The 26,015-nt window shown below is 44.9% G+C and overlaps 1 protein-coding gene across 2 annotated transcripts; it reads left to right on the top strand.

Moving 5' to 3' along the window:
• The first annotated feature begins 611 nt into the window (after nucleotides 1-611).
• Nucleotides 612-22,999, top strand: MTA2 (metastasis associated 1 family member 2). 2 transcript variants are annotated; one of them, XM_069965388.1, is made up of 18 exons: nucleotides 612-824; nucleotides 9,130-9,197; nucleotides 9,279-9,372; nucleotides 10,671-10,788; nucleotides 11,028-11,091; nucleotides 11,174-11,291; nucleotides 11,522-11,624; nucleotides 11,747-11,846; nucleotides 17,247-17,435; nucleotides 17,528-17,602; nucleotides 17,683-17,741; nucleotides 18,394-18,491; nucleotides 18,603-18,742; nucleotides 19,398-19,626; nucleotides 19,698-19,808; nucleotides 19,892-20,016; nucleotides 21,985-22,139; nucleotides 22,415-22,999. In XM_069965388.1, exons 1-18 carry the CDS (start codon nucleotides 797-799, stop codon nucleotides 22,581-22,583), a joined length of 2,043 nt encoding a protein of 680 aa, XP_069821489.1. In that variant the 5' UTR covers nucleotides 612-796; the 3' UTR covers nucleotides 22,584-22,999. The 2 variants fall into 2 exon arrangements, with proteins under 2 accessions (XP_069821489.1, XP_069821490.1); XM_069965389.1 differs by having other exon boundaries at nucleotides 613-824; nucleotides 19,719-19,808.
• The last annotated feature ends 3,016 nt before the right edge of the window (nucleotides 23,000-26,015 follow it).

Raw genomic sequence — 26,015 nt, 5'->3', positions numbered from 1 at the left:
CCCTAGATCTATAGTAGCGGCCACTTGTAGGCCACAAGGTGACCACGTACTCATGTCCCTTGGTTACAATGCAGCACAGTCAGGATCTGGCAGAATGGGAGCTGAGCCGGGACCGGTAAGTACGACAGCATGGGCGGCGGGAGGGAGGTCAGTACTGTTATTATGTTACTGTACAGGGAGGAAGCACAACAAGAAGCCTCCATTATATAACATGTCAGGGCCCAGGCTGGCTCCACATGTTCTGAACCCGAGCTCCCATTTCTTCTACAAGAGCCGCTGAAAATCCCGACAACATCCGCAACCGGGGAAACACAGCCTCAGACACGTCTTTAGACTTCATTTACTATCTTTTCCTGGTTTGAAAAAAAAACGTGTGAACACAGCCTACTGTAGAGGATGGCTAACTAGCCCTCTGCTACTCATCCTGACAGGTCAGCCACGCCGCACATGCGCACTACTGTCGTGTACCACACTACACTGTGACAGGCGTTTGGCCCGCCACCATTGGTCACATGATTAGCAGTGCTTGAATCTCATTGGCTCCCTTGCTAACTAATCACTGACCTCGACCATGTTCGGCTATTTCCGTTGAACCACCTCGTGTATTTTCGGAGTTCCTCGTCTTACTGCCGGAAGTAATTCTTCTCACCAGCTTTCCTTATTCTGTGCCCGGAAGTCCTCCCCCCTCCTCTTCTTCTCCTTACCGGAAGTATCCCCCTTTTCTTCTCTCCCCCCCCACCACGGGCACCGGAAACACACTCGGCGCCCCGAGTTATTGTGCGCGGGAGAGCGAAGGATGGCGGCGAATATGTACCGGGTGGGCGGTGAGTACCGGTCCTTTACCGTTCATAGACACAGGAGAGGCTGCGGTGCGGGTCGGGTGTGCAGGGAGCCGTGTGCGGGCCGGGCGGCGCGGCTCCTGCATAGCTCTATACAGCCCGGCCCGGGGAACCAAGGCCGCTGTAGAAACCGCAGAGTAACCGCACTGTACAGGCTTCACTTCGGTGCGGTAATCTGCCAACCCAGGTGTGTCTGACAGAAGGGGCGGCACGCCGTCATTGTGCCCCCCATTACTATATACCCTGCCTGCAGGGGGCGTATGAGGAAGAGCCGGTAATGTGTCTCCATACCGGGGGGATGTGTCCGCATACCGTGCGGGTGGTTGGAGGATTCCGGCCTGAGCCCCAGGGATGTAGCCGCTCACTATCCGCTCTCTCCTCTTCTTGTTACTTTATTGTTATATTTATAAACAGTGGAAACAAAATGTTACAAGACGAAGCAGCTTTGTAGCCGCACATTCAGCAGTATAAAGGACAGTTCACACTGAGGAATCAGCAAGGAATGTGTTCTTGGGAAATTCTGCGTGGAATCCACAACGAAAGTTTTCCACCCGGAATCGCCTCCGTAGGATTTCTGCGCCTAAAAATTTCAGGGCGGAAAATCGCTGCTCAATTCCCTTCCAAAGGGATTCTGCCGGTGGTATCTGACGTGTCAATTCTTCTGACGGAAAGTGGATCCACCGCAGAAATTCGGCTGGGTTTGCACTGCGCTTTTGCGATCCTTTTAACGTATATGCATTTGTGTGCCATCCGTTTGGAGCCGTTTTTCCATTGACTTCCATTATAAAAAAAAAAAAAGCATCGAAACAAATTATTTTTTTTTAACGTACACATAAATAGTGTTGACTGTTTTTCTGTCCGTTAAAACTCACCATTTAAAAACGGATATGTTGAATGGATAGGAAAAACGCAGTGTGAAATCAGCCTTAAAGAGGTACTCCGGGCTGGGGTCATTTTTATTGTACTTCCTGGTCTGAGCTGCGGCTTGAGACGTGACTTCTCAAGGCAGCTCAGCCATTTAGCGGTCGTAGTGGAGTCCCGCCTCAGACGCTAAATGTCTGAGCTGCCTTAAAGTGACTGTACCACCAGGCCCAGGCTGAAGCACTGGATACGGGCCGACCCACCCTTAGTGGGAGGAAACCCCCAGCCCCCTATGATAGGAGGGGCTGGGGTTTCTTTCCACTAAGGGTGGGTCGGCCCGTATCCAGTGGTACAGTCACTTTAAGACGTCACGTCTGAAGCCTCAGGTCAGACCAGTAAGTGGCAGCCGGACGGGAGAACAGGGCGGTGCGATCCTGGACCCGGCGCTGAAACCCGGCAGGTAAGCGTCCGACACCTTTTATGTGCACCCCCTCCTTGGCCATACAATAAAAATGACCCCAGCCTGGAGTACCTCTTTAACTGCAGAATGTAAATTCCATTGATTTCCATAGAATGTGGATCTGCACTGTATTTTTACGTGGATTCCTCCGTGTGAACTGGTCCTTAAATATAGACAGGAACAAAGTGTGAACTTAGGCCAGGGTCACCCTGTGAGCAGTATATGTATACTAGACTTTTATAGGTTCCAGCTGCTGGATAGAAGAATGCTGTAGCCTCCATCTAGGTAACCAGTATACATCTCTGACCCAGTATACAAATGACCCCCTCTATAGATCTGTTTAATGCATGTGTCGGCCCCAACCTGGTGCTTTTGTTATACTAAGGTGCCCTTTTAGAGATGAGCGAACAGGGTTCGGGTTCGAGTCCCTCCAAACCCGAACGTTCGGCATTTGATTAGCGGTGGCTGCTGAACTTGGATAAAGCTCTAAGGTTGTCTGGAAAACATGGATAAAGCCAATGACTATATCTATGTTTTCCACATAGCCTTAGGGCTTTATCCAACTTCAGCAGCCACCATTATCTGACAGGTTTGTGCAGCCAAAGCCAGGAAGGATTTGAAAAAAAAAGAAAAATCTCAGTCTTTCCTTTATGACCTGTTCTCTGGTTAGTCTGTTCCTGGCTTTGGCTGCAAAAATCTCTCAGATAATCTGTGTGTGTAAAGGCACCCTAAGACAGGGGAGGGAACCTTGGCTCTCCGGCTCTTGCAAAACTACAACTCCCATCATGCTTGGACAGACAAAGCAATCACTTTGGCTGTCTAGACATGATGGGAGTGGTAGTTTTGCAACAACTGGAGAGTCAAGGTCTTGTGCACTTAATGGTGGTTTTACACGTAACGATGTATCGTTCGAATTTGCACGATAACGGTCAAATTGGAACAATAATCGTACGTGTAAACGCAGCGAACGATCAAGCGACGAGTGAAAAATCGTTCAATTTGATCTTTCAACAAGTTCTCAAATCGCCGTTGATCGTTCGCAAAAAATTCGCAGATCGTTCAGTGTAAACAGTCTTTCAACGATTTCCCCTATGTGTGAGATAGGCTTAAGCGATCGCAAAACGAATATTCCGTACGATTTATCGTTCCGTCTAAACGCCGATCGTTCTAAAAAAAAAATTGTTCGTTCAAAATCGTTAATCGTGCGATTGGGCGAATTATCGCTCCGTGTAAAACCACCATAAGCCTTCCAGACAATGCTTAAATGCAGTGTGAACTTGGCCTTAATCAGGGGTATGTGCAAGATTTCACACCTGTGTGACAGCACCCATAGGCTAAATGCATGGATTTTCTGCATGGAAAATCACATCTGCAGCAGAATACAAAGTAGATGTGATTATTGAAAACTCATCTACACACAGCAGACATTTTCCTTATGCACCATAAAATATAGCCACATTTTCAATACAACAATGCTCTTCATTAAAGTCAATGGGAAAGTGGCCACGATTGATTCCATATCTGCAGATGATAAACATACTCATTTACCTGCTTTTGCAAAAAAAAAATTTTCTTCACCTGTTCACTCATTGGATAAGGCTCTGTTCACACTTGCATTCAGGGCTTCCACTCAGGATCCTTTCTGTTCTCAAGTGTGATTCTTACTGTTTGGAAGACACTTTTATCTTGTTATAAACAGAGGCCACGTTACATACTCTCAACACTAACAAAATAAAAGGCTAAACTGTATTATTAATTCTGCTACTGGCCTCAAATACCACAAAAATCCCAAACATGTGAACGCACACAGTCTAATATAAGGGTGGGCAGATTTTGAGCCCCAATTTGAGAATTGTGCTTCAGATTATGCTGGAGCTGTTCTCAATCTTCCCATTGGCCTGTCACCAGTGTTGCACCATAGGAATGACAGCTGTCCAATTATAACGGACGTCATATTGACAGCGTGTGAACTCAGGCTCAAACATGCTTGCATCATATAAACGTAGACCTTTCATTGATGGTCTTGTTTGTTTTGGTCCGAGTATTTGGTGCTCCACCAGTTAGGGCTGTATTACACGGGCCGATCACTTTAGTAAATGAGCGCCGCTCTGGTAGATTGCAGAGCCTATTACATGGCTCGATTATTGTGCTGTATAAGTTACCTCTCCCTGGTCTCTTCCTGGGTTCTCCACGCTCCCTGTAGCCGCCACTACAATGTCAGAGCCGGTCTCTAAAGAGACAGGCTGCTCAGCCAATCACTGGCCACGGAGGACCCATCCCGGCCATTGATTGGCTGAGCAGCCTGACGCTGCGGGGAGTGTGGTGAAGCAAAGGGAACACTGGGGAGTGTGGAGAGGTAATGTATACAGTTTATTATTTTCTTTACAGATTAATCACCCATTGGCCACGCATCGCTATTACATGTGGTGATGCGCGGTCGGCAGCCAATCATTTTAGGTCAGGACACGATCATCAGAGGATTGATGTCTTTATTACATGGAGCGATGATCTACCGAATCCGTGTATCTGACAGATCTTCGAAGCCATAGCCAGGAAGAGACTATAAACAGAGAACAGGTCATAAAGGAAAGACTCCTGTATTTCTGGCTTTGGCTTCACAAATCTGTCATATAAACCTGTCTGTGTAAACGCAGCCTAATTGGGCCCTTTGAGATTGCATATTGATTAGATTAAGCTATCTATATCATCCTGCTTATGCTGCATTTACACGGAGCAATAATTCGCCCAATCGAACAATTAACAATTTTGAAGTAACAATGTTTTTTTTTTATAACTTATCAGTGTTTAGACGGAACAATATATCGTTTGGAACAATCGTTATTGCAATCGTTTTAAAATCGCTTAAGCGATCTCGCACACAGGGTGAATCGGTGAAAGACTGTTTACACAAAGATCTGCGAATTTTTAGCTAACGACCAACGACGATTTGAGAACATGTTGAAAGATCAAAATGAATGATTTCTCGCTAGTCACTTGATTGTTTTCTGTGTTTACACGAGCCAATAATCGCTCAAGTGCAATTGTTATCGCAAAAATTTGAATGCTAATCGTTCCGTGTTAACACACCATTAGAGATGGCTTAATCTAATTAATATGCAATCTGTATCATTCGGCAAAGTTCTTTGGATATCTTGTAGCCTTGTTCACCTGTCTGGCACATGCTGCGTGTGCTGGCATTAATGTTTAATTTTTTTTCCTGCACAAAGCCATCAATTGATTATGCTGCGCTTACATGGAACTATTCAATTTTTCGCGATAGCATTTGAGCAATAATTGGCTTGTGTAAACACAGCGAACGATCAAGCGACGAGCCAAAAATTGTTCACTATGATCTTTCAACAAGTTCTCGAATCATTGTCGGTCTTTCCCTAAAAATTAGCAGATCACTTTGTGTAAACAGTCTTTCAAAGTATTCACCCCATGTATGAGATGGGCATAAGCTGTCTTAAAAACGAACATATAACAATTTTTTGAACAAATTTTCTAGCAATTATTCGTCTAAACGCTGATTGTTATAAAAAACATATTTTACGCCGGACTTATAAATGCCCCAGCAGCTCCGGCGCTACGGGGATTTATGTAGAGGCGGACTGCCTCTACATAAATCCCGTGCGCACCGCCGAAAACCTACGCCAGCTGAGGACTGGAGTAGGTTTTCGGCGTACATTTGGGCGGAACGGACGGTAAATCGCGCGGACTCTGAGTCCACGCCCACTACACGCCCCCTTTCCGCCCCCCTGGCGTACTCGGCGGAAAGTGCCGATTTGCAAATATATTATTCGCAGATCGGCCATTTGCGTATAAAAAAAATACGCAAATCGGCACTTTCCGCCGAAAATCATCCGTTTGCCGGATGATACATGTGGCCCATTGTGTGTAGCTGCTCTTGCTATGGTGCTGTATACAATCCATGCATCTGCCGCTGTTACCTGGATCTCAGGTGTTTGGGGAAGTGCTTTGTGTTAATTTCAATGGACTGAACGTTGAGAGACATGCTGCTGTTGCCTGAGGCCGTCTGAACATGTTAGGTAGCTGTCAGCCAGACAAGTCACTCCTCCACACATGGCAGAATCCATCTTCAATTACATGTTTATAGGACTTCCTCAAACAACTCACACCATACCCCACCCCCCACCCAGATAAATGGAAGAAGGGGGGGGGTAAACATTGATTTGTATTGATTTCGACATCTGGACATATGGCAGATGGGTCTGGCAGAAGGTTGTCTCCTTCATCCCTGTTGAACAATTCTCATGATCTAGAACCATCTTAGAGCATGTGCACAGGTCTGGTAGGTGGGGGGTCCTAGCTCCTCATGCTCCTGGGGTGCTCGCTGTCTGTAAGGGGAAGTGTCATCAGTAATAGACTAAACACTGCAGAGGAGCAGCCATTGCAGTCATGCAAAACCAGCTGCTGAATTATTTAGAAGCTCAATGTAAGATAAAAGATATCTATCTCCATAGGAAAGCAGCTTCTAGGGTGTAGTACAGAACAGATCACAGCTGCTGCCAACCTGATGGCACTGAAGGGTATTTCTTACAACCACAAACAAGTGTGATATAGATAGATGTAATACATTTCACTTCCTCTGTAAAACAAAAAAAACAATGTACAGCTGATGTTCTGTACTATATACATTTTTTTTTTCCTTTTAAAGGGGTTATTCTGCATTAGAAAACCATAGTTGCTTTCTTCCAGAAACAACACCATACCTGTGCATGACTGTAGGTCTTTGAACTAAAGACAAAAATAACCCTACCCCGTTCTCTGTTTTTCCCGTGTGTGAACATGACCTAAGGGTACTATTAGACAGGCCGATAGGGGCCCGATAACAACTGTAGACGAGTGCCGATCTGCTAGATTGGCGCTCATTTACTGGGCCTATTACACGGCCCGATAATGGTTTAACAAGGGCTGTAAGGACATCGTTACCGATGTCCTTGCAGCCCTTACTTAGAAGGTATACATCACGCTCCAGGACAGGCCGCTCTGAAGCTAGAGTGTGCGGGACCCGGGGAGAAGCGGACTGCAGCAACAGCCCTGGAGCGTGGTGTATTACATGTAGCGGTGCGCGGTCGCGTCCGACAATTATAGGTTCTAACCTATATCAACGATCAGCTGATGACAACGATCATCGGCTGATCGTTGTCTTTATTACACGGAGCGATAACCGATTCGGCCGATTATCATTCCGTGTAATAGTATCCTAAAGCCGCGATCTCCAACCTGCTGCTTTTTACCTGTTACAATACTGTAATGCTGAGCATGCTGGGAGTTTAACTTGCTAGCATCTGGACAGCCTGAGGGTATGTTCACACTACGGGATCAGCGCGGAATTTAAAGTGAAGCTCGCACAGCGGACTCTGCTTTAAGCTCCGCTTGTCCCATTGATTCAATAAAATGTGTCACGCACACTCAATGTCATGACATTGACATGTCAATTCTTTGGGCGGATGACAGAGTGCACCTGAGACATCCTGTTGATAAGTTCTGCGCTGATTCCGTAGTGTGAACATACCCTCAGGTTGGGAATGACTGCCTAAAATCCACTTTTACACTGGTCTTGTTCTTCCAGTTGGGGCACAGGGGGCAGTAGGCCTTGTACTGGGTGACCGGCACTTTATGAAGGGACCCTGCAGTTGCTCTCAGAGCTGTACCTCAAGCTGCAGACATTCCTGTTGATGGCTCCTGACAAGTACACTGATCATGCAGTTTTCCTAAAGGTGTTCTGTTGCATGTGACCTTTTGCACATTGGGTGGGTCAGTTGCCATGGAAACTGTCCAACATTTGGCCGGTATTGTGCTGTCGTATTCTAACGTGCAAGACGTGTACACAGTACCTGCCGGGTGTTGGAGGCATCTGTCCCACCCAGTGTTCAGCAGCGTCTCTCCATTTCTGATGTTAGATCATATGCAGGATACCCTTTCAGAATTCCAGCATTGATGTGGTCTGCTCTGAAAGGGAGGGGTGACTGAAACTACTGGAAGTGCCATAGATTTGCATTGTAATACACAGGAAAAGCCATCAACATTAGATCAGTGTGGGTTAAACTCCAGGCACCTTGGTGGTGCAGCATTGCTCTGTTCATGTGCATGGGCTAATGCTGCTGTACCTGTCACCGCTATTGCAGTATGGTGACTATGAGCTCTCAAAAGCACCAGGGCCCCTTTATTTCATGCAGCTGATTTTGAGGGGTGCTTGAAGTTGACCCCACAGAGAACCAGTATTGACAATTGAACCCATTTATGGATCCAGAAAACCCATAACATCCTGTATATGCCCCTGCATGAAGGCTAAGCTTGTACGTGCATAGAGCAGTGGTGGGTAGACATATTTATCCCCCACCCCCCTTTCCTTAATTCAGTCATTTCTTTTAGACTGGTATATGAAACACCATTCTTGGCAAATGTGCACGTCTGCCCTATTAGCTCCTAATGTCTGTAAGGAGACAAAGTTCTCTATATGCCAGTAATGGAGTCCTTGCAGAAGCGTCACGCTCATTGCCTCTATGTTTGTGCAGTCTATATGCTGACACCATTGCAGTAGTGCTGTCATTTGCTGAAGGGGAAGCTTGTTAGTGTGCGGGTAATCCTGTACTGTCAGCAGGAGGGTAGCTCCCCAGTAACCGAAATATAGCAGCATATAACTATAATATTAATATATATATAAGCACAGCACTGCTCGGTATATAATGTAACATCCCTAACCAGCAGTGTAAACAGGCCTGTTTGTGGAGATGCATTACATTTGTGTGTATCTGAATCTGTCATGTAATAGCCTCCAACACACCCAGTTCTGATATGCCAGGCCAGCATGGGTCTGTGTACTCTTTTTCCGTATAGTAAAGCGTTGTCGCTTTTAAGCTGAACCAGTTTCTGTCGCTGCCTGAATAGACGATAAGTTATTAGAAGTGGAATATTAGATATATTTCTTTGTTTTCTCTGCAGATTATGTGTATTTTGAAAACTCCTCAAGTAACCCGTACCTGATCCGCAGAATAGAAGAACTTAACAAGGTGAGGGAACGTCATTCATAGAGCCTTTTGATGTAATGAATTGTGATCAGCAGGTGATAAACACGTCCTTTTCTATTATAGACTGCGAATGGTAACGTAGAAGCCAAAGTGGTCTGCCTCTTCCGACGCCGAGATATCTCCAGCAGTCTAAACAGCTTGGCGGACAGCAATGCACGTAAGTTTGGATTTGTCATTTGTTACGTTAATATATTGGCTAGGGCTGCTTAAAGCACAGCGGGTGACTACGGCTGCACTAACACGTTCTGTGAAACTGGGGATGGTTAACTTACCCCCCGGTCTTCTCCCTGCCTTCTTTCAATCAGCAGCTTAGCAGAGAACTTCAGCCACGGATTGGCTTACTATGCCAGCCTCTGGTGAAGAATGAAGACGTCTGTGGCGAGTATGAAGGCTACCCCCCCCATCTCAACAAGGAAGGGGGGCACTTAACCAGGCTTTGGCTCTAAGCCAATCAGCGGCTGAAGCAGTTTCCTTGCTTAGCTGCTGATTGAGGGCCCTTGCACATTGAGTAAAAGAGGCTGAATTAACAAGCTGAGTCTGCGTGGCAGATTCCACTTGTCATTCCTATTGCTTCAACATGTTCATTCTTTGAGCGGAGAGCCGAGGCGCAAGAGAAGTCCCAATAAAGAAATCAGCTGGTTGGCTAACCGCGGGGAGGCCCCGAAGCAAGCAGGAGCCTGGAGCAGGTGATGTATGCTCCAGGGCTGTGGGAGTTAACGGTGCAAGTATGTCAACCTATTCAAATGTATGGGCAGGTATCTGCAGCAGAATTTGCTGTGTGTGAAGGCAGCCTTATTGCATAAATACATTGTTAGAATATGTAAATGTTTTCTAAGGGGTTGATGAGCAAGAACACCTTGGTGCGGTAAATTGAAGGGTAGGGGACACAGTAAGGTTGCCTTTTTGGCATTTTTAAGAACTTCTTACAGTAGCCATTACATGTTCTTTAATATCCTGTCTTGTTATCCTGTGGATATGCCATAAATGTCCAATAAATCTGGCTCTCCCTTCTGGGATTTGCACCTATTCAAAGATTGAGGGCCCTCTGGTCTGGTTCCTGGAGATGGCCCAGAAGCCAAAAATGGCTAAGAAGTATGACCCCTCATCTATTAAATGTTTATGGTGTATCTTGTGAATATAATGTGGTACTGTAAAACTATTTTGGGCCAGTTTATATGGAGTAAAACTGGTGGAATTCTGTGCCGTGGAATCCTGCCAGCCTCTGTGTCATACAGGCAGTCTATGGGAGGGCTCGCACCTCCTGTCTACGCGTGGAAGTATTGACATGTCATAGACTGCTTGTATGCCACGGAGGCTGACAGGAGAGTTCCGCTGCGGAAATCCGCCCGGACTGGCCTGGCTTCTTTGTGTTGCTGGAGACTGTAATATGTCTTGAGATGATCCAGGTGTAACATAGAGGTCTATTGCTAACTGACCACTTATTCCTCTATGTAGGGGAATTTGAGGAAGAGTCCAAACAGCCGACTGTGGGTGATCAACAGAGACACCAGCTAAAACACCGTGAGCTCTTCCTCTCCCGTCAGTTTGAGTCTTTGCCTGCTACACACATCAGGTAGGTGCTTGGTACAGGCACAGTAGCCTCCATATTTCCTCTATAAGTAATATATTTTCTTAATAAATTTTGTTAGTGTTTTGGGAATGAAGGAACCTTTTTCTGTGTGTATTCATTAAAAAAAAGTTTTAGGTCGTGAAAAAAGGATTCTTCAATTGGCTATAAGGAATTTTTGTTAAACTAAGCAACTTGTTAATAAATACATAGTCATTAACACTTTTTTTCTTTTTCCTCTACAGGGGTAAATGTAGCGTAACTCTGTTAAATGAGACAGACATTCTGAGCCAGTACTTGGAGAAAGAGGTACATTCATTCTGTCATTTCCACCTCCTTGCTCCTCATTTTGTCTTTGACACCCTGTAGTAATCTTATTTGCTGTTTTCAGGATTGCTTCTTTTACTCGCTGGTGTTTGACCCAGTACAGAAGACGCTTCTGGCTGATCAAGGGGAGATACGGGTCGGTTCCAAGTATCAGGCAGAAATTCCTGACCAGTTAGCGGAAGGTAAGTGACAGGATTGGAGTAGCTTTTATCATAATGGGCCTTTTAGACTTGGTTTGTTTCCACTCATTCTAATCCTTCTGTAGTTTTATGCGGTTATAAAAAAAAAAAAAAAAACTAAGAAAAACTCAGAAATGAAAACATTTGCTATACTGCTCTCGCTGTGATATGTCAGAGGTTTCATAAAGTAATACTTGCCCTTTAAATCCTTGTTCATATACATGTTCTTTCAGGTGAATCTGATAATCGAAACCAACAGAAAATGGAAATGAAAGTGTGGGATCCAGAGAATCCTCTTACAGACAGACAAATAGACCAATTTCTTGTGGTTGCTAGGTAAAGTGTTTTCTGCTTTTATTATTTGTTGGGACATATCCCCCCACCCCGTTAAGCCATGTATCTGGTCCTTTTTAAGTGTCTCTTATTATAATCTCACTATTGTATGTATCTCTTTCTAGAGCTGTTGGCACATTCGCAAGAGCATTGGATTGCAGCAGCTCAATAAGACAGCCAAGCTTACATATGAGTGCAGCTGCCGCTTCTCGTGACATCACACTGGTTAGAATAACCTTCCTTCCTTTTTTTTTTTTTTTAATCTTATTAATCCTTTTACAGTACGGATCTGTGGAACAGGATATAGGAAAGATACCATGTGTTTCATTGCCCTAACAGCTATTGGACAGTGTCCACAGGTTGGAATCTGAAAGGGTAACTATTATAATTAGCGGGCGGCAGGATATGCTTTAAAAAAAACAAAACAAAAAAACGCTGTGCTCCCGATGCAGGCACACACCAGATACATATTTCTTCCAGCAGCGCAGTTTATTGCACTGAGCAACCAACTGCGCTGCTGGAAGGAATCCATATCCGGCTCATGCTTGCATTGAAAGCGTGGCTGGTGCAGCGGGTTTTTTGATAGCGTGTCCTGTCGCCCGCTAAACATTAGTTACCCTTTAAGTTATTGCTATGGCTAGTATAATTTGGTTAGGGCTTATCTTCTAATATCCTATTGTGCCCATATTAAAACCCAGATTACTACAATACAGGGTGCAGGCCTCATTTAATATTGGGGCAGCTTGAATGTTATGACCTGGTGTCTTTAAGAGAAGGATAAATCTTTAAGTGACAAGTTAATTGGAAACTTGGTTCTATTTACCATTTTAGCTGCATCTCCCTGCTCGGCTTTCTGAGCTGTTTATGTTTATAGCTGGTTGTCTACGTTCCCAACCAACTCTGTGTTATCTGTGTTGGCTGGGCTGATAACTTATTCCGCTCTGCTCTGAAGGTAGAGGTGGTCGGGATCTCAGAGCATAGCTCCTCTGCTTTGCAATGTTATCTGCAAAAATCCATCTTCACACTGACCGCTTCCAGCCCCATGGAGCTGTCAGGATGGTACTTGGCATGGCAGAGCTGAACAGAACAGCAGTGTGCAGAGCAGAGGAGCATAGTGCTGACTGCCATAACAGCCAATGGCTGTGATGATGCCCGCTTTTCACCCAAAGCAGGAAATAAAAGCAGGCCAGAAGTATGAAAAGGGGGAAGTTTGGCAGCAGAGAATAACACTTTAAGAAAAATCACAGGCTCTTCCTGTCCCCATCTCCTTCATGATCTGTAGGGAAAGGAGGGGTGGGAGGGATACAGGAATTATACATGTTATCGGCCCTCTTAAATGTAATGTAATGCATATGTATATGTGAGAAAAGCACTATAGTTTGCCAAAAAAGACGCAACACCCTCAGCATACTGCTTTTTTGGTAAACTGCCACAGAGCCTCAAATGCCAGAGAAGAGAAAAAAAATGTCACGCTAAAAAGATGCTGTGTGTGTAAGGCATATCATAAACTTTGGCGCATAAACGCTGGCAGTTTTACAAGAAAAAAACAACAACAAAATTCCTACTTATCACAGACCGAACAGGAAGTTTTACAGGGAACCAATCACCTAAAAATCGCTTATTAACCTTGCAAATTATATTTTTATATAAAGATAATTTTTTAAATAAGTATAAAGTAGCTATCAGAAGCATATAGAAGTAAGATGAAACATGCTGTAATACAACAATATAGCCAAATTAGTATGGAGAAATATCACTTGAGCAAAGTGGTCAAAAAAGAAAAGAACAAAAACACAGACAGACAATAGATGAGTAGAAAGAAAGGAGAAAGATAGGGTGGGTAGGGAGGGGTATGTGCAGCTAATTTAGAAATTAAGACAACTAGACAAAACAATCTGCACAGACCGTAGTTACTTAATTAACGAGACCTTCTTAAGATTAATTGTAAACTCTTGTTCTTTTACTTTGCTGGCGTCTCTCAGAGATACCTCCCAATGTAATATATGAAATTAGAGTTCAGAGATTGAAATGCAGGACATTAAAGATTAATTCCAACATGTGACAATGCAGATGCGAGTGGGGTTAGCGGATTCTTTTGAAGTCAGCGAATGAGAGATAGTATGTACATCATTGTCTCAGTATAATATGCTCTTTGATCAATTGCAAACGTTCTAGTATTCAATGCTGCCTTCTTTTGTTTTGCGGAGGTGTCTCCGAGGCGCCAAAGCATGGAATTAAAGGGGTATTCCCCTCAAAACTTTTATTAGTTAGTTAAATCTAGAAGCATACTTACCAGCGTTGTGTAATATGCTTCTATTTCCATTTTTGCACCGTTCCTCCACTTGCCAGGCTGTTTCTTCCTCTCAGTTGATGCAATCAGCTCTTCTCCACATCCACTCCGACACCGCTCCTCTTCTTTTCCTCCCTCCGGCCGAGACGGGGACACGTGATGCATAGGCAGGGCAACAAACCAATGAGAGCTAACCCAGCCAATAGGAAGCCACAGAATGATCATGTGACCTCTGAAACCTCTTCAACAGCATCTGAGAAGATTCTGCTTTCTCCCATTGAGCTTCACAGCCCTGTCCCCCAGCCCCCGTCACACATGTATCACCCTGGCCCACCGCAACATGGCCCTCCCCCTCAGACAAGTGTCAGCAGCGTCTCACTGTGCTGGCTCTCCCCTGATCAGCCTCCGTGCAGCCCCCCCTCCCCCTCAGACAAGTGTCAGCACCGAGGGTGATGAGGGGAGAGCCAGCATACAGTGAGGGGCTGCTGGACACTTGTCTGTGTGAGGGAGGGGGGGCTGCACGGAGGGTGATGAGGGGAGAGCCAGCATACAGTGAGGGGCTGCTGGACACTTGTCTGTGTGAGGGAGGGGCTGCACGGAGGGTGATGAGGGGAGAGCCAGCATACAGTGAGGGGCTGCTGGACACCTGTCTGTGTGAGGGAGGGGGGGCTGCACGGAGGGTGATGAGGGGAGAGCCAGCATACAGTGAGGGGCTGCTGGACACTTGTCTGTGTGAGGGAGGGGCTGCACGGAGGGTGATGAGGGGAGAGCCAGCATACAGTGAGGGGCTGCTGGACACTTGTCTGTGTGAGGGAGGGGGAGGGGGGGCTGCACGGAGGGTGATGAGGGGAGAGCCAGCATACAGTGAGGGGCTGCTGGACACCTGTGTGAGGGAGGGGGGCTGCACGGAGGGTGATGAGGGGAGAGCCAGCATACAGTGAGGGGCTGCTGGACACCTGTCTGTGTGAGGGAGGGGCTGCACGGAGGGTGATGAGGGGAGAGCCAGCATACAGTGAGGGGCTGCTGGACACCTGTCTGTGTGAGGGAGGGGGAGGGGCTGCACGGAGGGTGATGAGGGGAGAGCCAGCATACAGTGAGGGGCTGCTGGACACTTGTCTGTGTGAGGGAGGGGGAGGGGCTGCACGGAGGGTGATGAGGGGAGAGCCAGCATACAGTGAGGGGCTGCTGGACACTTGTCTGTGAGAGGGAGGGGGAGGGGGACCTGCACGGAGGGTGATGAGGGGAGAGCCAGCATACAGTGAGGGGCCAGCGGCTGGGAGGAGATGATGCCAACTGATACATTTGTCCAGGATGGGGGGGGGGGCTGCTAAAAGAAGATGCTGCTGCCAATGCTGGGGTTGTGCAGGATAGGGTTGTGAATTGTGAAGGTCCTCTGTTTACTTTCTAATGTGCTGCATGTGAGCTGGGGGCGGTACACATGTGGACCAATGACTGCGCCGCAATGCATGATGGGAAATGTAGTTTCCAGGGCAGTGCCATGTTAGCTGTACACTACTATTCAGAGAAGTTCAAAAACAAGAACGGCTGCACACAGAGAGGCGTGAGACTGCTCAAATTACTCAGAAGAAGGTGGTGAGTATGACTGGCAAGGTTATTTAGCATAAAATTTTTTTTGCTCCTGAGGGGAATACCCCTTTAAGTCAGCTGCACAAGAAAGAGAAGGGACAGGACACAATAGGATAAAAAAGAAGAGAAAAAAAATCGCTTATTAACCTATGGAAATATGCACTGCATCACCCAGCACACCTCTCACACATGTTTTTCTACTCTGTCCATAAGATGTATAAGCCACAAACTCACTTTTTAAAACGTGCTGTACCGCACTGACGTGAGGAACGGGGCACGCCTGTGTGACGTCACAGCAATTATGCATTTTGAATCACGCCCAGAAGGGCGCGATAACAGCTGAGGAACGTTCAGGGGACCATGACTACCTGAAAGAGGCTCACCGCCCAGATGACTGCCTGGGGCTAATTTGAGTACAGCACGCCAGTTTTAAAAAGTGAGTTTGCAGCTTATACATCTTATGGTTGGAGGGTAGAAAAACATGTGAGGGGTATGCTGTCCAGGCATGATGGGAGTTGTAGTTTTGCAACAGCTGAAGAACCAATATTCCCTACCCCTTAGAGCCCTATTACACCGGATTATCATGGGGAAAAACCGTTATATCATTCAAATTAAAACAATAATAATTTCATGTGAATGTAGGCAACAATTGAAAAATAGTTTGTGTCGATTGCATCGATTGTATAATTTTACATTCGTTCACTAATCGTTCAGTGTAATTTCATTTGCTGGGATCAGATGGTGTAAACGATTGTAGTAACTAATGGTACTTTTACACGGAGCAATAATTCGCCCGATCGCACGATTAACTATTTTGAATGAACGATGATTTTTTTTTTTATAACGATCAGCGTTTAGATGGAACGATACATCGTACGGAAAAATCGTTATGCGATCGTTTTGCGATCGCTTAAGCCTATCTCACACAGGTGAAATCACTTAAAGACTGTTTACACTGAACGATCTGCGAATTTTTTGCGAACGACCAACGATAATTTGAGAACATGTTGAAAGATCAAAATGAACGATTTCTCGCTCGTCGTTTGATCGTTCGCTGCGTTTACACGTACGATTATTGTTCGAATTTGATTGTTATCGTGCAAATTCGAACTATAAATCGTTCCGTGTAAAAGGACCATAACAGCTATCCTTCTGTGTAATATGTAAATTGTGAGATTTTAGTATTATTTAGGAAAACTTGATTTAAATCCTCATTTTCTAATGATAAATTCCCTTTAACTTTTGAAAAAAAATATGTGCCCTTTGATTATTCCTTTTAGCATGGGGTCTTGGCAATACCGCCCCCCTAAATAAATGAGTGAGCAGGTAGATGTCATTATTCTGCCCGTAGCTATAAAGTCCTGGGTGTCATTTAGGCCATTTTTTCCCCAAAAGTTTGAAGACTGTTCTGGCAGCAAGAGGGTTAGGATTAGAGATGAGCGAACAGAGTTCGGGTTCGAGTCCATCCGAACCCGAATGTTCGGCATTTGATTAGCTGGGGCTGCTGAACTTTGATAAAGCTCCAAGGTTGTCTGGAAAACATGGATACAGCCAATGACTATATCCATGCTTTCCACATAGCCTTAGGGCTTTATCCAACTTCAGCAGCCCCAGCTAATCAAATGCCGAACATTCGGGTTCGGATGGACTCTAGCATGCTCGAGGTTCGCTCATCTCTAGTTAGGATACATCTGTGGATATAGAGATGCTGTTAGCTTTGTGTTGATCTTTCACTACCTTTTTTTTAGTTTCATGCCATGGATACACTACAGAGGAACGGTTATGATCTTGCTCGTGCCATGTCCACTCTTGTCCCTCAAGGAGGTCCTGTTCTGTGCCGGGATGAGATGGAAGAGTGGTCTGCATCAGAAGCCATGTTATTTGAGGAAGCATTGGAGAAATACGGAAAGGATTTTAATGACATTCGGCAAGACTTTGTAAGTTGCATGAATGCTTTGATCTGTGCTATACCAATCACTTTCCTTTTAACCACAAAAATAAAACACTTATTTCCCCCCTTCCTTTTTAGCTGCCTTGGAAGTCTCTGGCTAGTATTGTTCAGTTCTACTATATGTGGAAAACTACAGACAGATACATCCAGCAAGTAAGAACTATATATGTTATAAATATTGCTTGTACATCAAACCTGTAAGGACCTGTTAACCATCCATATTGTTCCTACAGAAACGTCTGAAAGCTGCTGAAGCAGATAGCAAACTGAAACAAGTCTATATCCCAACCTAGTGAGTAAAGCACTTGTTTTTTTGTCTGTCTGGATGCATCTATCTACCGCTTCACACTGCATTTTTGCTGTGTCTGCTGGGGGGTATATGTCGTGAGATGTGAAGTTCTACTTATGAGGGATTCAGAGTGGTATTCATCATACACAGACTTTCTTTGTAGAAAAGTAAGCACAGACTCTTTCTTTGTGGAAAAGCACTGTTCCACCCAGCAAACAAACAGAAACCCTGATGACAGCCACCCAAATGGAAGCCAAAAGTTCCACAATTTTTGGTTTCTGTCGGGTGGTTGAGGGTCTGTGGATAAGGGCCCTATTACATGGAAACATATTTGTGCAAAAAAATTAAATAGTTCAAATTTAAGCAATAATCTTTCTGTGCGTATCTAGGCAAAGATCGAACAACTAAAGGCTGTTGGTATGATGAGGAAGCGGGCACCACCTGTCAGGTGACCAACCTGTAGCGCTTCCTCATCATTGCTCACTCGCTGTCTGTGCTATTACACACACACACTCACACACACCAAGCGGGAAGTGTTGTGGGGGGGTGCTGCAGGAGGGACGTCATTCCCAAAAGGGCCCTAAGTTCACACCACGCTGTATGAAAAGTTGTGAAATAAGTAGGAAAAGCGCCTAACTCAAGTTTTCCTATTTAGCACCAAACCCAACCCCAATCAGATTATTTCCGTTGGCGCCAAGCCAGGACTGAATGGAGCTGGATTCCAGAAAGGTCTAACCTGTGAAAGCTGCCACAGTAAGCTCACTCTTCACTTACTAGCTGGTCCTACATGTTACCAGTTATCTGTACATATTTCACTCTTTGGGCTTTGTCTCAGATAAAAAATAAATGTTTTCTCTCTTGCAGCCACAGTGTCGGCACAGTGGTATGCATGGGGCCCCCCCAACATGCAGTGTCGACTTTGTGCTTCTTGCTGGATTTATTGGAAGAAGTATGGAGGACTTAAAACGCCAACGCAGCTTGAAGGTGCAACTCGCAATATTGGGGTATGTTGTTTAACATTGCTGCTACAGCCATGTGAGTTTTCAGTAACCTAGAAAATAAGCGGGAATACTAGGTGAAGGAGTTTACTAAAGTGAATTGCTAAAATATTTAAAAGGGTTATCCAGTGATATAGATATAGATATATATTTGTGTTTATCTGCCCTGTTGGAAAACATATAAAACATGTTATGCTTACCTCTCCATGCTCCCCCAGTGTCCCCTAATGACTGCAGCTCCGCTACATCTGAGACTAACTTGTCTGGGGAGTTATGGTCCGCGCAGCCAATCACTGGCTGAGACAGGGCAGTGCTGCGGCCAGTGATTGGCTGAGCGAGCTATAAGACAAGCTAGTCTTGGAAGTGGGGGCTGCAGTAAACGGGGACACTGGAGAGGCCACATCAGGATACCGGGGGAGCATGAAGAGATAAGCAATACCATGTTTTTTTTTTTTTGTTTTTTTTTACCAACAGTGCATATATATATATATATATATATATATATATATATATATATATATATATATATATATATATATATATATATATATTGGATAACCCCTTTAACTTGACTAGTAGTAGTGATTAGTTGAGAAGGGAATATCTCTTTTTAAGGAATGCAGTGAATGTTGTAACACTATTGACTTTCTTATAACTTTAGGAGGCTCACCCTCGTAGCCATCTCTCTCGGCCTGAAGCTCAGAGCTTATCTCCATATACCACCAGCGCGAACCGTGCTAAGCTATTGGCAAAGAACAGGCAAACGTTCCTTCTGCAGACGACCAAATTAACCCGCATTGCACGTCGTATGTGCAGAGACATCTTGCAACCTAGGCGAGCTGCACGCCGACCCTATGCCCCGATCAACTCAAATTCCATTAAAGCAGAATGTGAGTCTTATTCTACCATGCGTCATGGTCCCCTCCCTTCCCACACCTTGTAAATGTACAAAACCACTTAGCATGGGATCTTTTCTTACCAGGTTCCATTCGCTTACCGAAAGCAGCTAAAACGCCTCTGAAAATATCGCCCTTGGTGCGTCCACCTCTGGCAGCCATAGTAAAAGAGCTTGGTAAGTAGCAGACACTTTGTGCATTATTTATGCCATTTATATTAAAACTTGTAATGTTCTGATAAAGGTTTATTCTTTCCTAGCTGCTCAAGCACCTCTGAAACCGAAGACTCCTCGTGGGACAAAAACTCCAATAAACCGTAACCAACTGAGTCAGAGTAGAGTCAGTAGTATTGGTGTTTTACCCGCCAAAAGAGCATTTGAAGCTGTAAGTATATGATAACTGAGAAAGTGTCTGCCAAATTATTCCCATCTTGGCTTTGAGACTTAAAATTTTTAATGTCCTGCGTTTAGGCCTGGGTGACATGGCCAAAAAATAAAAAGTTTAAATCTCAATTTTCTTTTCTTTTTCTTTGCTAAATCCCCAATGTACCTATTCCAAATTTTCCCTGCTGTAGCCTCCCTACCTCCACCCCCTTTGTAGGCAAGGAGAGGAGAGCTGCTTCTGCAGACCCTGCACTGCCACAGTATATATAGACTCTGTATACAAAGCACTGAGGCCTGCACAGTGTACATGGAAGAGACTGCCACAGTATATATAGACACTGCACATACCATGGTAGTCTCCATGTACACTGTTTACAGCGCTGTGTCTTATCCACCTAAGAGTGAAAAAATTAAGTGCTAGCTGGCCTTTACTCACCAAGTTCCTCTTGAGTATTTTGAGCCATCTCCTGTCTTTCTAGCTTACAAGTTTTTCTAAAAGCCGATCCATAACCAAGATACTACGTTTCCATCATGCATCTCCCTGATTGGTCCATTTGCATACCTCCCCCTTAGCTTTCTTTCCTGCCCACTGCTGTCATTACTATTGCACAGTAAACACAGGACAGGTTTTTTTCACTGATTTTGCATCACATCACCCCAATATGTATTCCTTACTAGCTGATGTAGACTCATCCAGACTCTAAGGCCGCATTCACACGTTCCGTGTTCTGCACGTAATGGACTTATCCTCGCCCAGGCAGCATCTGTGATAAGATGCTGGGAGTGGGGGACTGTATTCAAATGCATTGCGCTGTAATGACAGCGCCTGGCAGCTGATTCATTGTAGCGTGGCGCATATGAATACAGCTCCTCCGCTCCCAGCATCTAATCACAAATGCTGCCCGGGCGGAGTAGAAGGCCGTTACATGCATTCCACGTCTGTGTTCCATGCAGAACACGGAACGTCTGAAAGCGGCCTAAGAACATCTATAACACCTACAATATACAGAGCTGAGACACAAAGACAGGTACATATGCCTGCATTCACTGATGGCAAGCAAAGATAGAACTATAACTTTCATATTACAGAAACTTAGGCTCACGGACACATGTAAGTCTATGGAAGTAGCACAGGTGCGTGGAGATGATGCCTCCTGGGAGTCTGGTTACCAAGTCAATTGACAGCTAACCCAGCCCCCAGAGAGGAGTTTACATGTCCTGTGACTACAAAGGGAGGGGGAAGAGGGAGCTGAGCGTGGTCAGAGTAGAGTGTTTTTGTTACACGGATAACGCCTTTAACTACGGCCCCTCCTCTCCCGATCCACAGCTGGCACCTATCAGGCCTCAGACTTTCCTGTGGCCCCAGTGCCCAGCAGCATCTCCTCCATGTCCATATATCTGGAGCAGCCCATCCCCCGGCCCGCTGCCATCCTCAGTGTCCGTTCTGTAGAGCTGGATGCCGAGCTGCTCCTGGCTACGTGGTCTGCAGGGGCAGACTGACCGCTGGCTCCCCCTTCATTCAGAGGGCAGAGTTGTTTTTTTTTTTTTTTAAAGTAGCGTTTATGATTTTAAAAAAAAAATCAAATTGTGAGGGTCTTCAATGATGAATAATCAAATTAATTTACTTAATTGCCCAGCCCTACTTACTGTTTACTACAGTCTGTACTCTGTGAAGGGATCGCTTGCAGATTAGAACGAAGCGCTTTGTTGCTACTATAAATTTGCTCATCCCTATCTGCACTCCGCTCATCAGGCTGTGGGGCACTGTGTCTGCTCTGTGCCACTTCTCCCCGGGTGCTGGAAAAAAGATGTTTTCAGTCCTGGTAAAATGGGAGAAGTTTCCCAGGACCGGATCCAATCAATATTCCTAGACATTGCTGTACTTCACACTCCTAATGCTAAAGATTGTATTGAAACAATCATGCATAGTTCTTCTTTATACTAAATTTTGTATCTTTTCTTCCTTTAGGTATCTGGTGTGGGGGTGGTTCCTCCATTCTCTTCCAATGGTCGCTCTTTCTCATCAGGTGTCCGTTCTAGCAATCAACCCAATGTCAAGAGACAGAAACTCAATCTTGCCGATGCCCCTAATCCTGTCGTTTTCGTGGCTACTAAAGACACAAGGTAACTAAAAACCTGGCTATGACTTGTAAATGTCTGTTTATAGAAACAAAACTCAAAAAAAAAATTCTAATTTAGTATTTTCAAGAAATAAGAAATGACTTGGTGTGTAATTTTCACACACCGTGTATACTAACCAGGATATATTTGGTGTCAAGAGAGATATGTAACTTTAAAGGGGTTGTCCTAGTTTTGCTGTATTGTCTATAGGTCTTTGTTACAACATTGCTATTCCATTGCTCTGTGTTTTAAACCTGTTGTCATTGTCTCCTCTACAGATGCTTAAGAAAATCCTTATCACACATGGAGATGCGCCGAGCTGCCCGACGTCCCAATCAGCCTCTGAAGTTGAAGCTGCCACTGCCCCCACGACCACCTGGGCTTTTGCCCTCCCTCACCACACCCCATCCTGCCAGTACAAGTGAACCAATTGTTTTGGAAGACTAAGGGACTCAAAAAACGACCATCTGTAGAAAAACAAGTTCTGTCCCCATCAACCTTCCTAATCAGTACTGCTCACTCGGTGCTTATCTCACTGGCAAATGCACTTGAGGACAAAAGGACCCTGAGTAAAGACCTCCCATTTTGAAACCCAGCTCCCAAATCCCCCTTCTTCCTAGCAGTGAGAGGGCCTTGTTTTTTTTGCTCTTTCGCTTTCCCCCACTTTCATTCTACCCATGTCCTTTTTATTTTAATATATATTTTTCTTCATATAACTCCCTTTCCTTGTTGCTGGGGGCTCTAATGCTCTTGGCTTGCATCCCTGATGAATTTTTTTTGGTATTTTTTTTTGTTTAGTTTTTGCTTTTTTTTGTACAATGAAATAATTTGAGGTCCACCAGTAAAATAAGACAAAAAAAGTAAGAAAAGTGTGGCGAGTGTTACATATAACTTTGTGGTTACTGTTGGGAAAGTCACATAGGCACCATGTTATAGAAGGTTTTGGATATCTGATTATATGGTTTAAGGAAAACATGTCTTTGGCCTTAGAATGAGTCAGTTTAAAAAGGTTATCCAGGATTTAAAAAAATACAGCTTCTTGCAAAACCAGCCTTCCCCCATCCCCAGGCTGTGTGGTATTACAATTTACTTCAATAGAACTGTACTGGAAAACCACACCCAAACCGAGGATTTAAATGATGCTACTTTTTTTTTTTTTTTTGGGGGGGGGGGGGGGGGGGGGGGGGGGCTCTGTCACCGCCAAAGGATAAAGTATGCGGATTCAAAATCTGTAATTTGTACCTTTTCTACTCCTTTTGTATATTACATTGTAAGCCTACATACTGGGCCTGTTGATGCATAGAATATAATGAAGAGGACTACTTGGACTCCTTCATTTGTGGCTTTATAGCAAAGAAATACAAGAACATAGAAAGATAAAAATTGCAGATATAGAATCTGCATTGTATACTCTGATGTAGAATTAATTGATAACTTATAGGGGTTGGCCACTTTATAGTAAAATAGCTCAGTGTATAGTATTAAGTGTACTCACTGTATATACTGACAGCAGCTCCCTGTGTAGCTCATAGAGCTAAAATCACACTCCCCTACTCCAGGCTGTGCTGTCCTGCTCTGTGGTGATTCTGTCCATAAGATGGCTGATATGTGACCATGCCCCGCACCCAGTGTCCATCACTGAGCCTGTATATGTCTATGGAGGACACGGGGGCGGGCATGGTCACATGCTCCTCCATGTCAGCTATTTTATGGAGAGAAACAAAACAGAGCAGGGCAGCCCAGCCTGGAGGAGGGGAGTGTGATATTAGCTCTATGAGGTACACAGGGGCTGCTGTCAGTATATACAGTGAGTACACTTACTAATACTGCACACCGACCTATTTTACTATAACGTTGCCAACCCCTTTAAGTTTAGCGGGTGTTTTGGAGGTGACAGGGTTCCTTTTAGGCTTGGACAACACTCTTAGGCTACTTTCACACGTCACATGTTCTGTTTGTGAAACACAGATGTTGAATGCAAGTCCTGGACTGTTTCCCAGCATGGCATGATATATCAACATTTTTTGAATCGCTGTGGCTCTGTCATTACAGTGCAGCTGTGATTCAAAGAGTTCCCTGGCTGCACGCATTATGTTGATACATCAACATGAGCGAACCGGGTTCGAGTTGAGCCGAACCCAATCGTTTGGCATTTGATTAGCGGTGGCTGCTGAACTTGAATAAAGCCCTAAGGCTATGTGGAAAACATGGGTATAGTCATTGGCTGTATCCATGTTTTCCAGACAACCTTAGAGCTTTATCCAAGTTCAGCAGCCCCAGCTAATCAAATACCGAACGTTCGGATGGACTCGAACCCGAACCCGGTTCGCTCATCTCTAATCATGACGTGTGTCGAAACAGGTCAGGACTTTAATGGCCCAGCATTTAATGTCAGTCTTTCACAAACACAACACTGGATGTGTGAATGCAGCCTTAGGGTTTTTTGCCAATTATAAGGCATATGATAGTCTCATACAGAGTGTATCGAGGGGCTAAGGGATGGTTTTGTTATCTTTGGCAGTCCCACAGTTAGTAAATGAAGCAGTATGCGTGCTCAACCACTGTTCCACTTCCTTGAGGGACATTGGTACCTCCAAGCTGTTATGCTGGACGCAATAGACTATAAAGATCTGTCTCTCCTAAGGAGGTTCATTGAAGATTTGAAACCACACTGATGCAAACAATGGGGATTTTATATTGACACAGCAAAAAGCCTTAGACTCCACACTATGTACTGCGTCTCTGATACATGTTAGGGTCACTGACCAGGCATTTAAGATGTAGCAGCATTTAACATGATATAGGCAGGGTAAAGGAAATTGAAAAAGGGATGGAAAGATGATGTGGGTTATACTGGATGTGTGTGTATATCCTATGTACTACACATACATGGTACCTGAAATCTATTCCAGATTTTAAGGAGTTTAAGACCGATGGGTGAGATGCTGGCCTTGAAGGGGTTAGAAAAACATGTTGGCTTTTTTTCAGATAAAAATAACACACTTGACCACAGTGTGGCGTAGTTTTGCAGCTCAGTTCCATTGAAGTGAATGGAGCTGAACTGTAATACCACCCACAACCTGAGGACCGGTGTAGTGCTGTGGTTTGGATAACCTCTTTAATAAATTCCCCCTTTTTATGCACTGGTGAAAAGTCTGCATAGACTGATGGCATGAATTGTTAACACAAGAATATGGTCTCGCTCCCATGTAATACTCCACTTGATATCCACCACTTCTCATCTAAAGCATGTGACTTTCTTAGAATATCCTCTTCTGCTACGATGTGTACCATTCATTTGCCATCACATACCGAATGCATGTGCCTTGAAAGGCAACAAAAATGGTTGGGGTACTGCTCTTCATTGTTTGAAGAGACTTTTGATGTAATCCACTGTTGGGGGGGAAATCTGGAAAGTTTCTCAAAGTCCCAAACAGCCTGACTGCTGTGCCATCTGTAACACACTGACTTCACTTAGTGCTAGCCACATTACCTGCTGGTGTGTGAGGAAGGGCAGCACTTATGTTTCCCTGGGCTGGAGTGTTCATGACTGGCTGTAAGTCACCCACTTGCACAGGGTTGCCCTACCTATGGATCTCCAGCTGTTGCAACACTAGAGGGCATCATGATTTAACAACCAGGTAAGTAACCTTTTAGAACAATGCTATTTAAAGTGACTGTATGCCCAGGCTGAAGCACTGGAGGCAGGCTGACCCACCCTTAGTGGGAGGAAACTCTAGCCCCTCTATGATTGGGTTCCATTCATTCTAATGGAGTCACGTCATGGAGGGGCTGGGGTTTCTTCCCACTGGGGGTGGGTCGGCCCGCCTCCAGTGCTTCAGCCTGGTGGTACAGTCACTGTTCCCTAGGTAAAATGCT

Source organism: Dendropsophus ebraccatus, chromosome 4, assembly GCF_027789765.1.
Source record: "Dendropsophus ebraccatus isolate aDenEbr1 chromosome 4, aDenEbr1.pat, whole genome shotgun sequence".
Classification (NCBI taxonomy): domain Eukaryota; kingdom Metazoa; phylum Chordata; class Amphibia; order Anura; family Hylidae; genus Dendropsophus; species Dendropsophus ebraccatus.
The sequence above is the reverse complement of the archived record's forward strand: the minus strand, read 5'-3'. Positions and strand labels throughout refer to the sequence as shown.

Coding starts and splice junctions, on each gene's coding strand:
- MTA2 (XM_069965388.1), top strand. CDS start 797: ATGGCGGCGAATATGTACCGGGTGGGCG. Junction 9,373..10,670: donor CTTGGCGGACAGCAATGCAC/GTAAGTTTGGAT, acceptor TCCTCTATGTAG/GGGAATTTGAGGAAGAGTCC. Junction 11,092..11,173: donor GCCAGTACTTGGAGAAAGAG/GTACATTCATTC, acceptor TGCTGTTTTCAG/GATTGCTTCTTTTACTCGCT.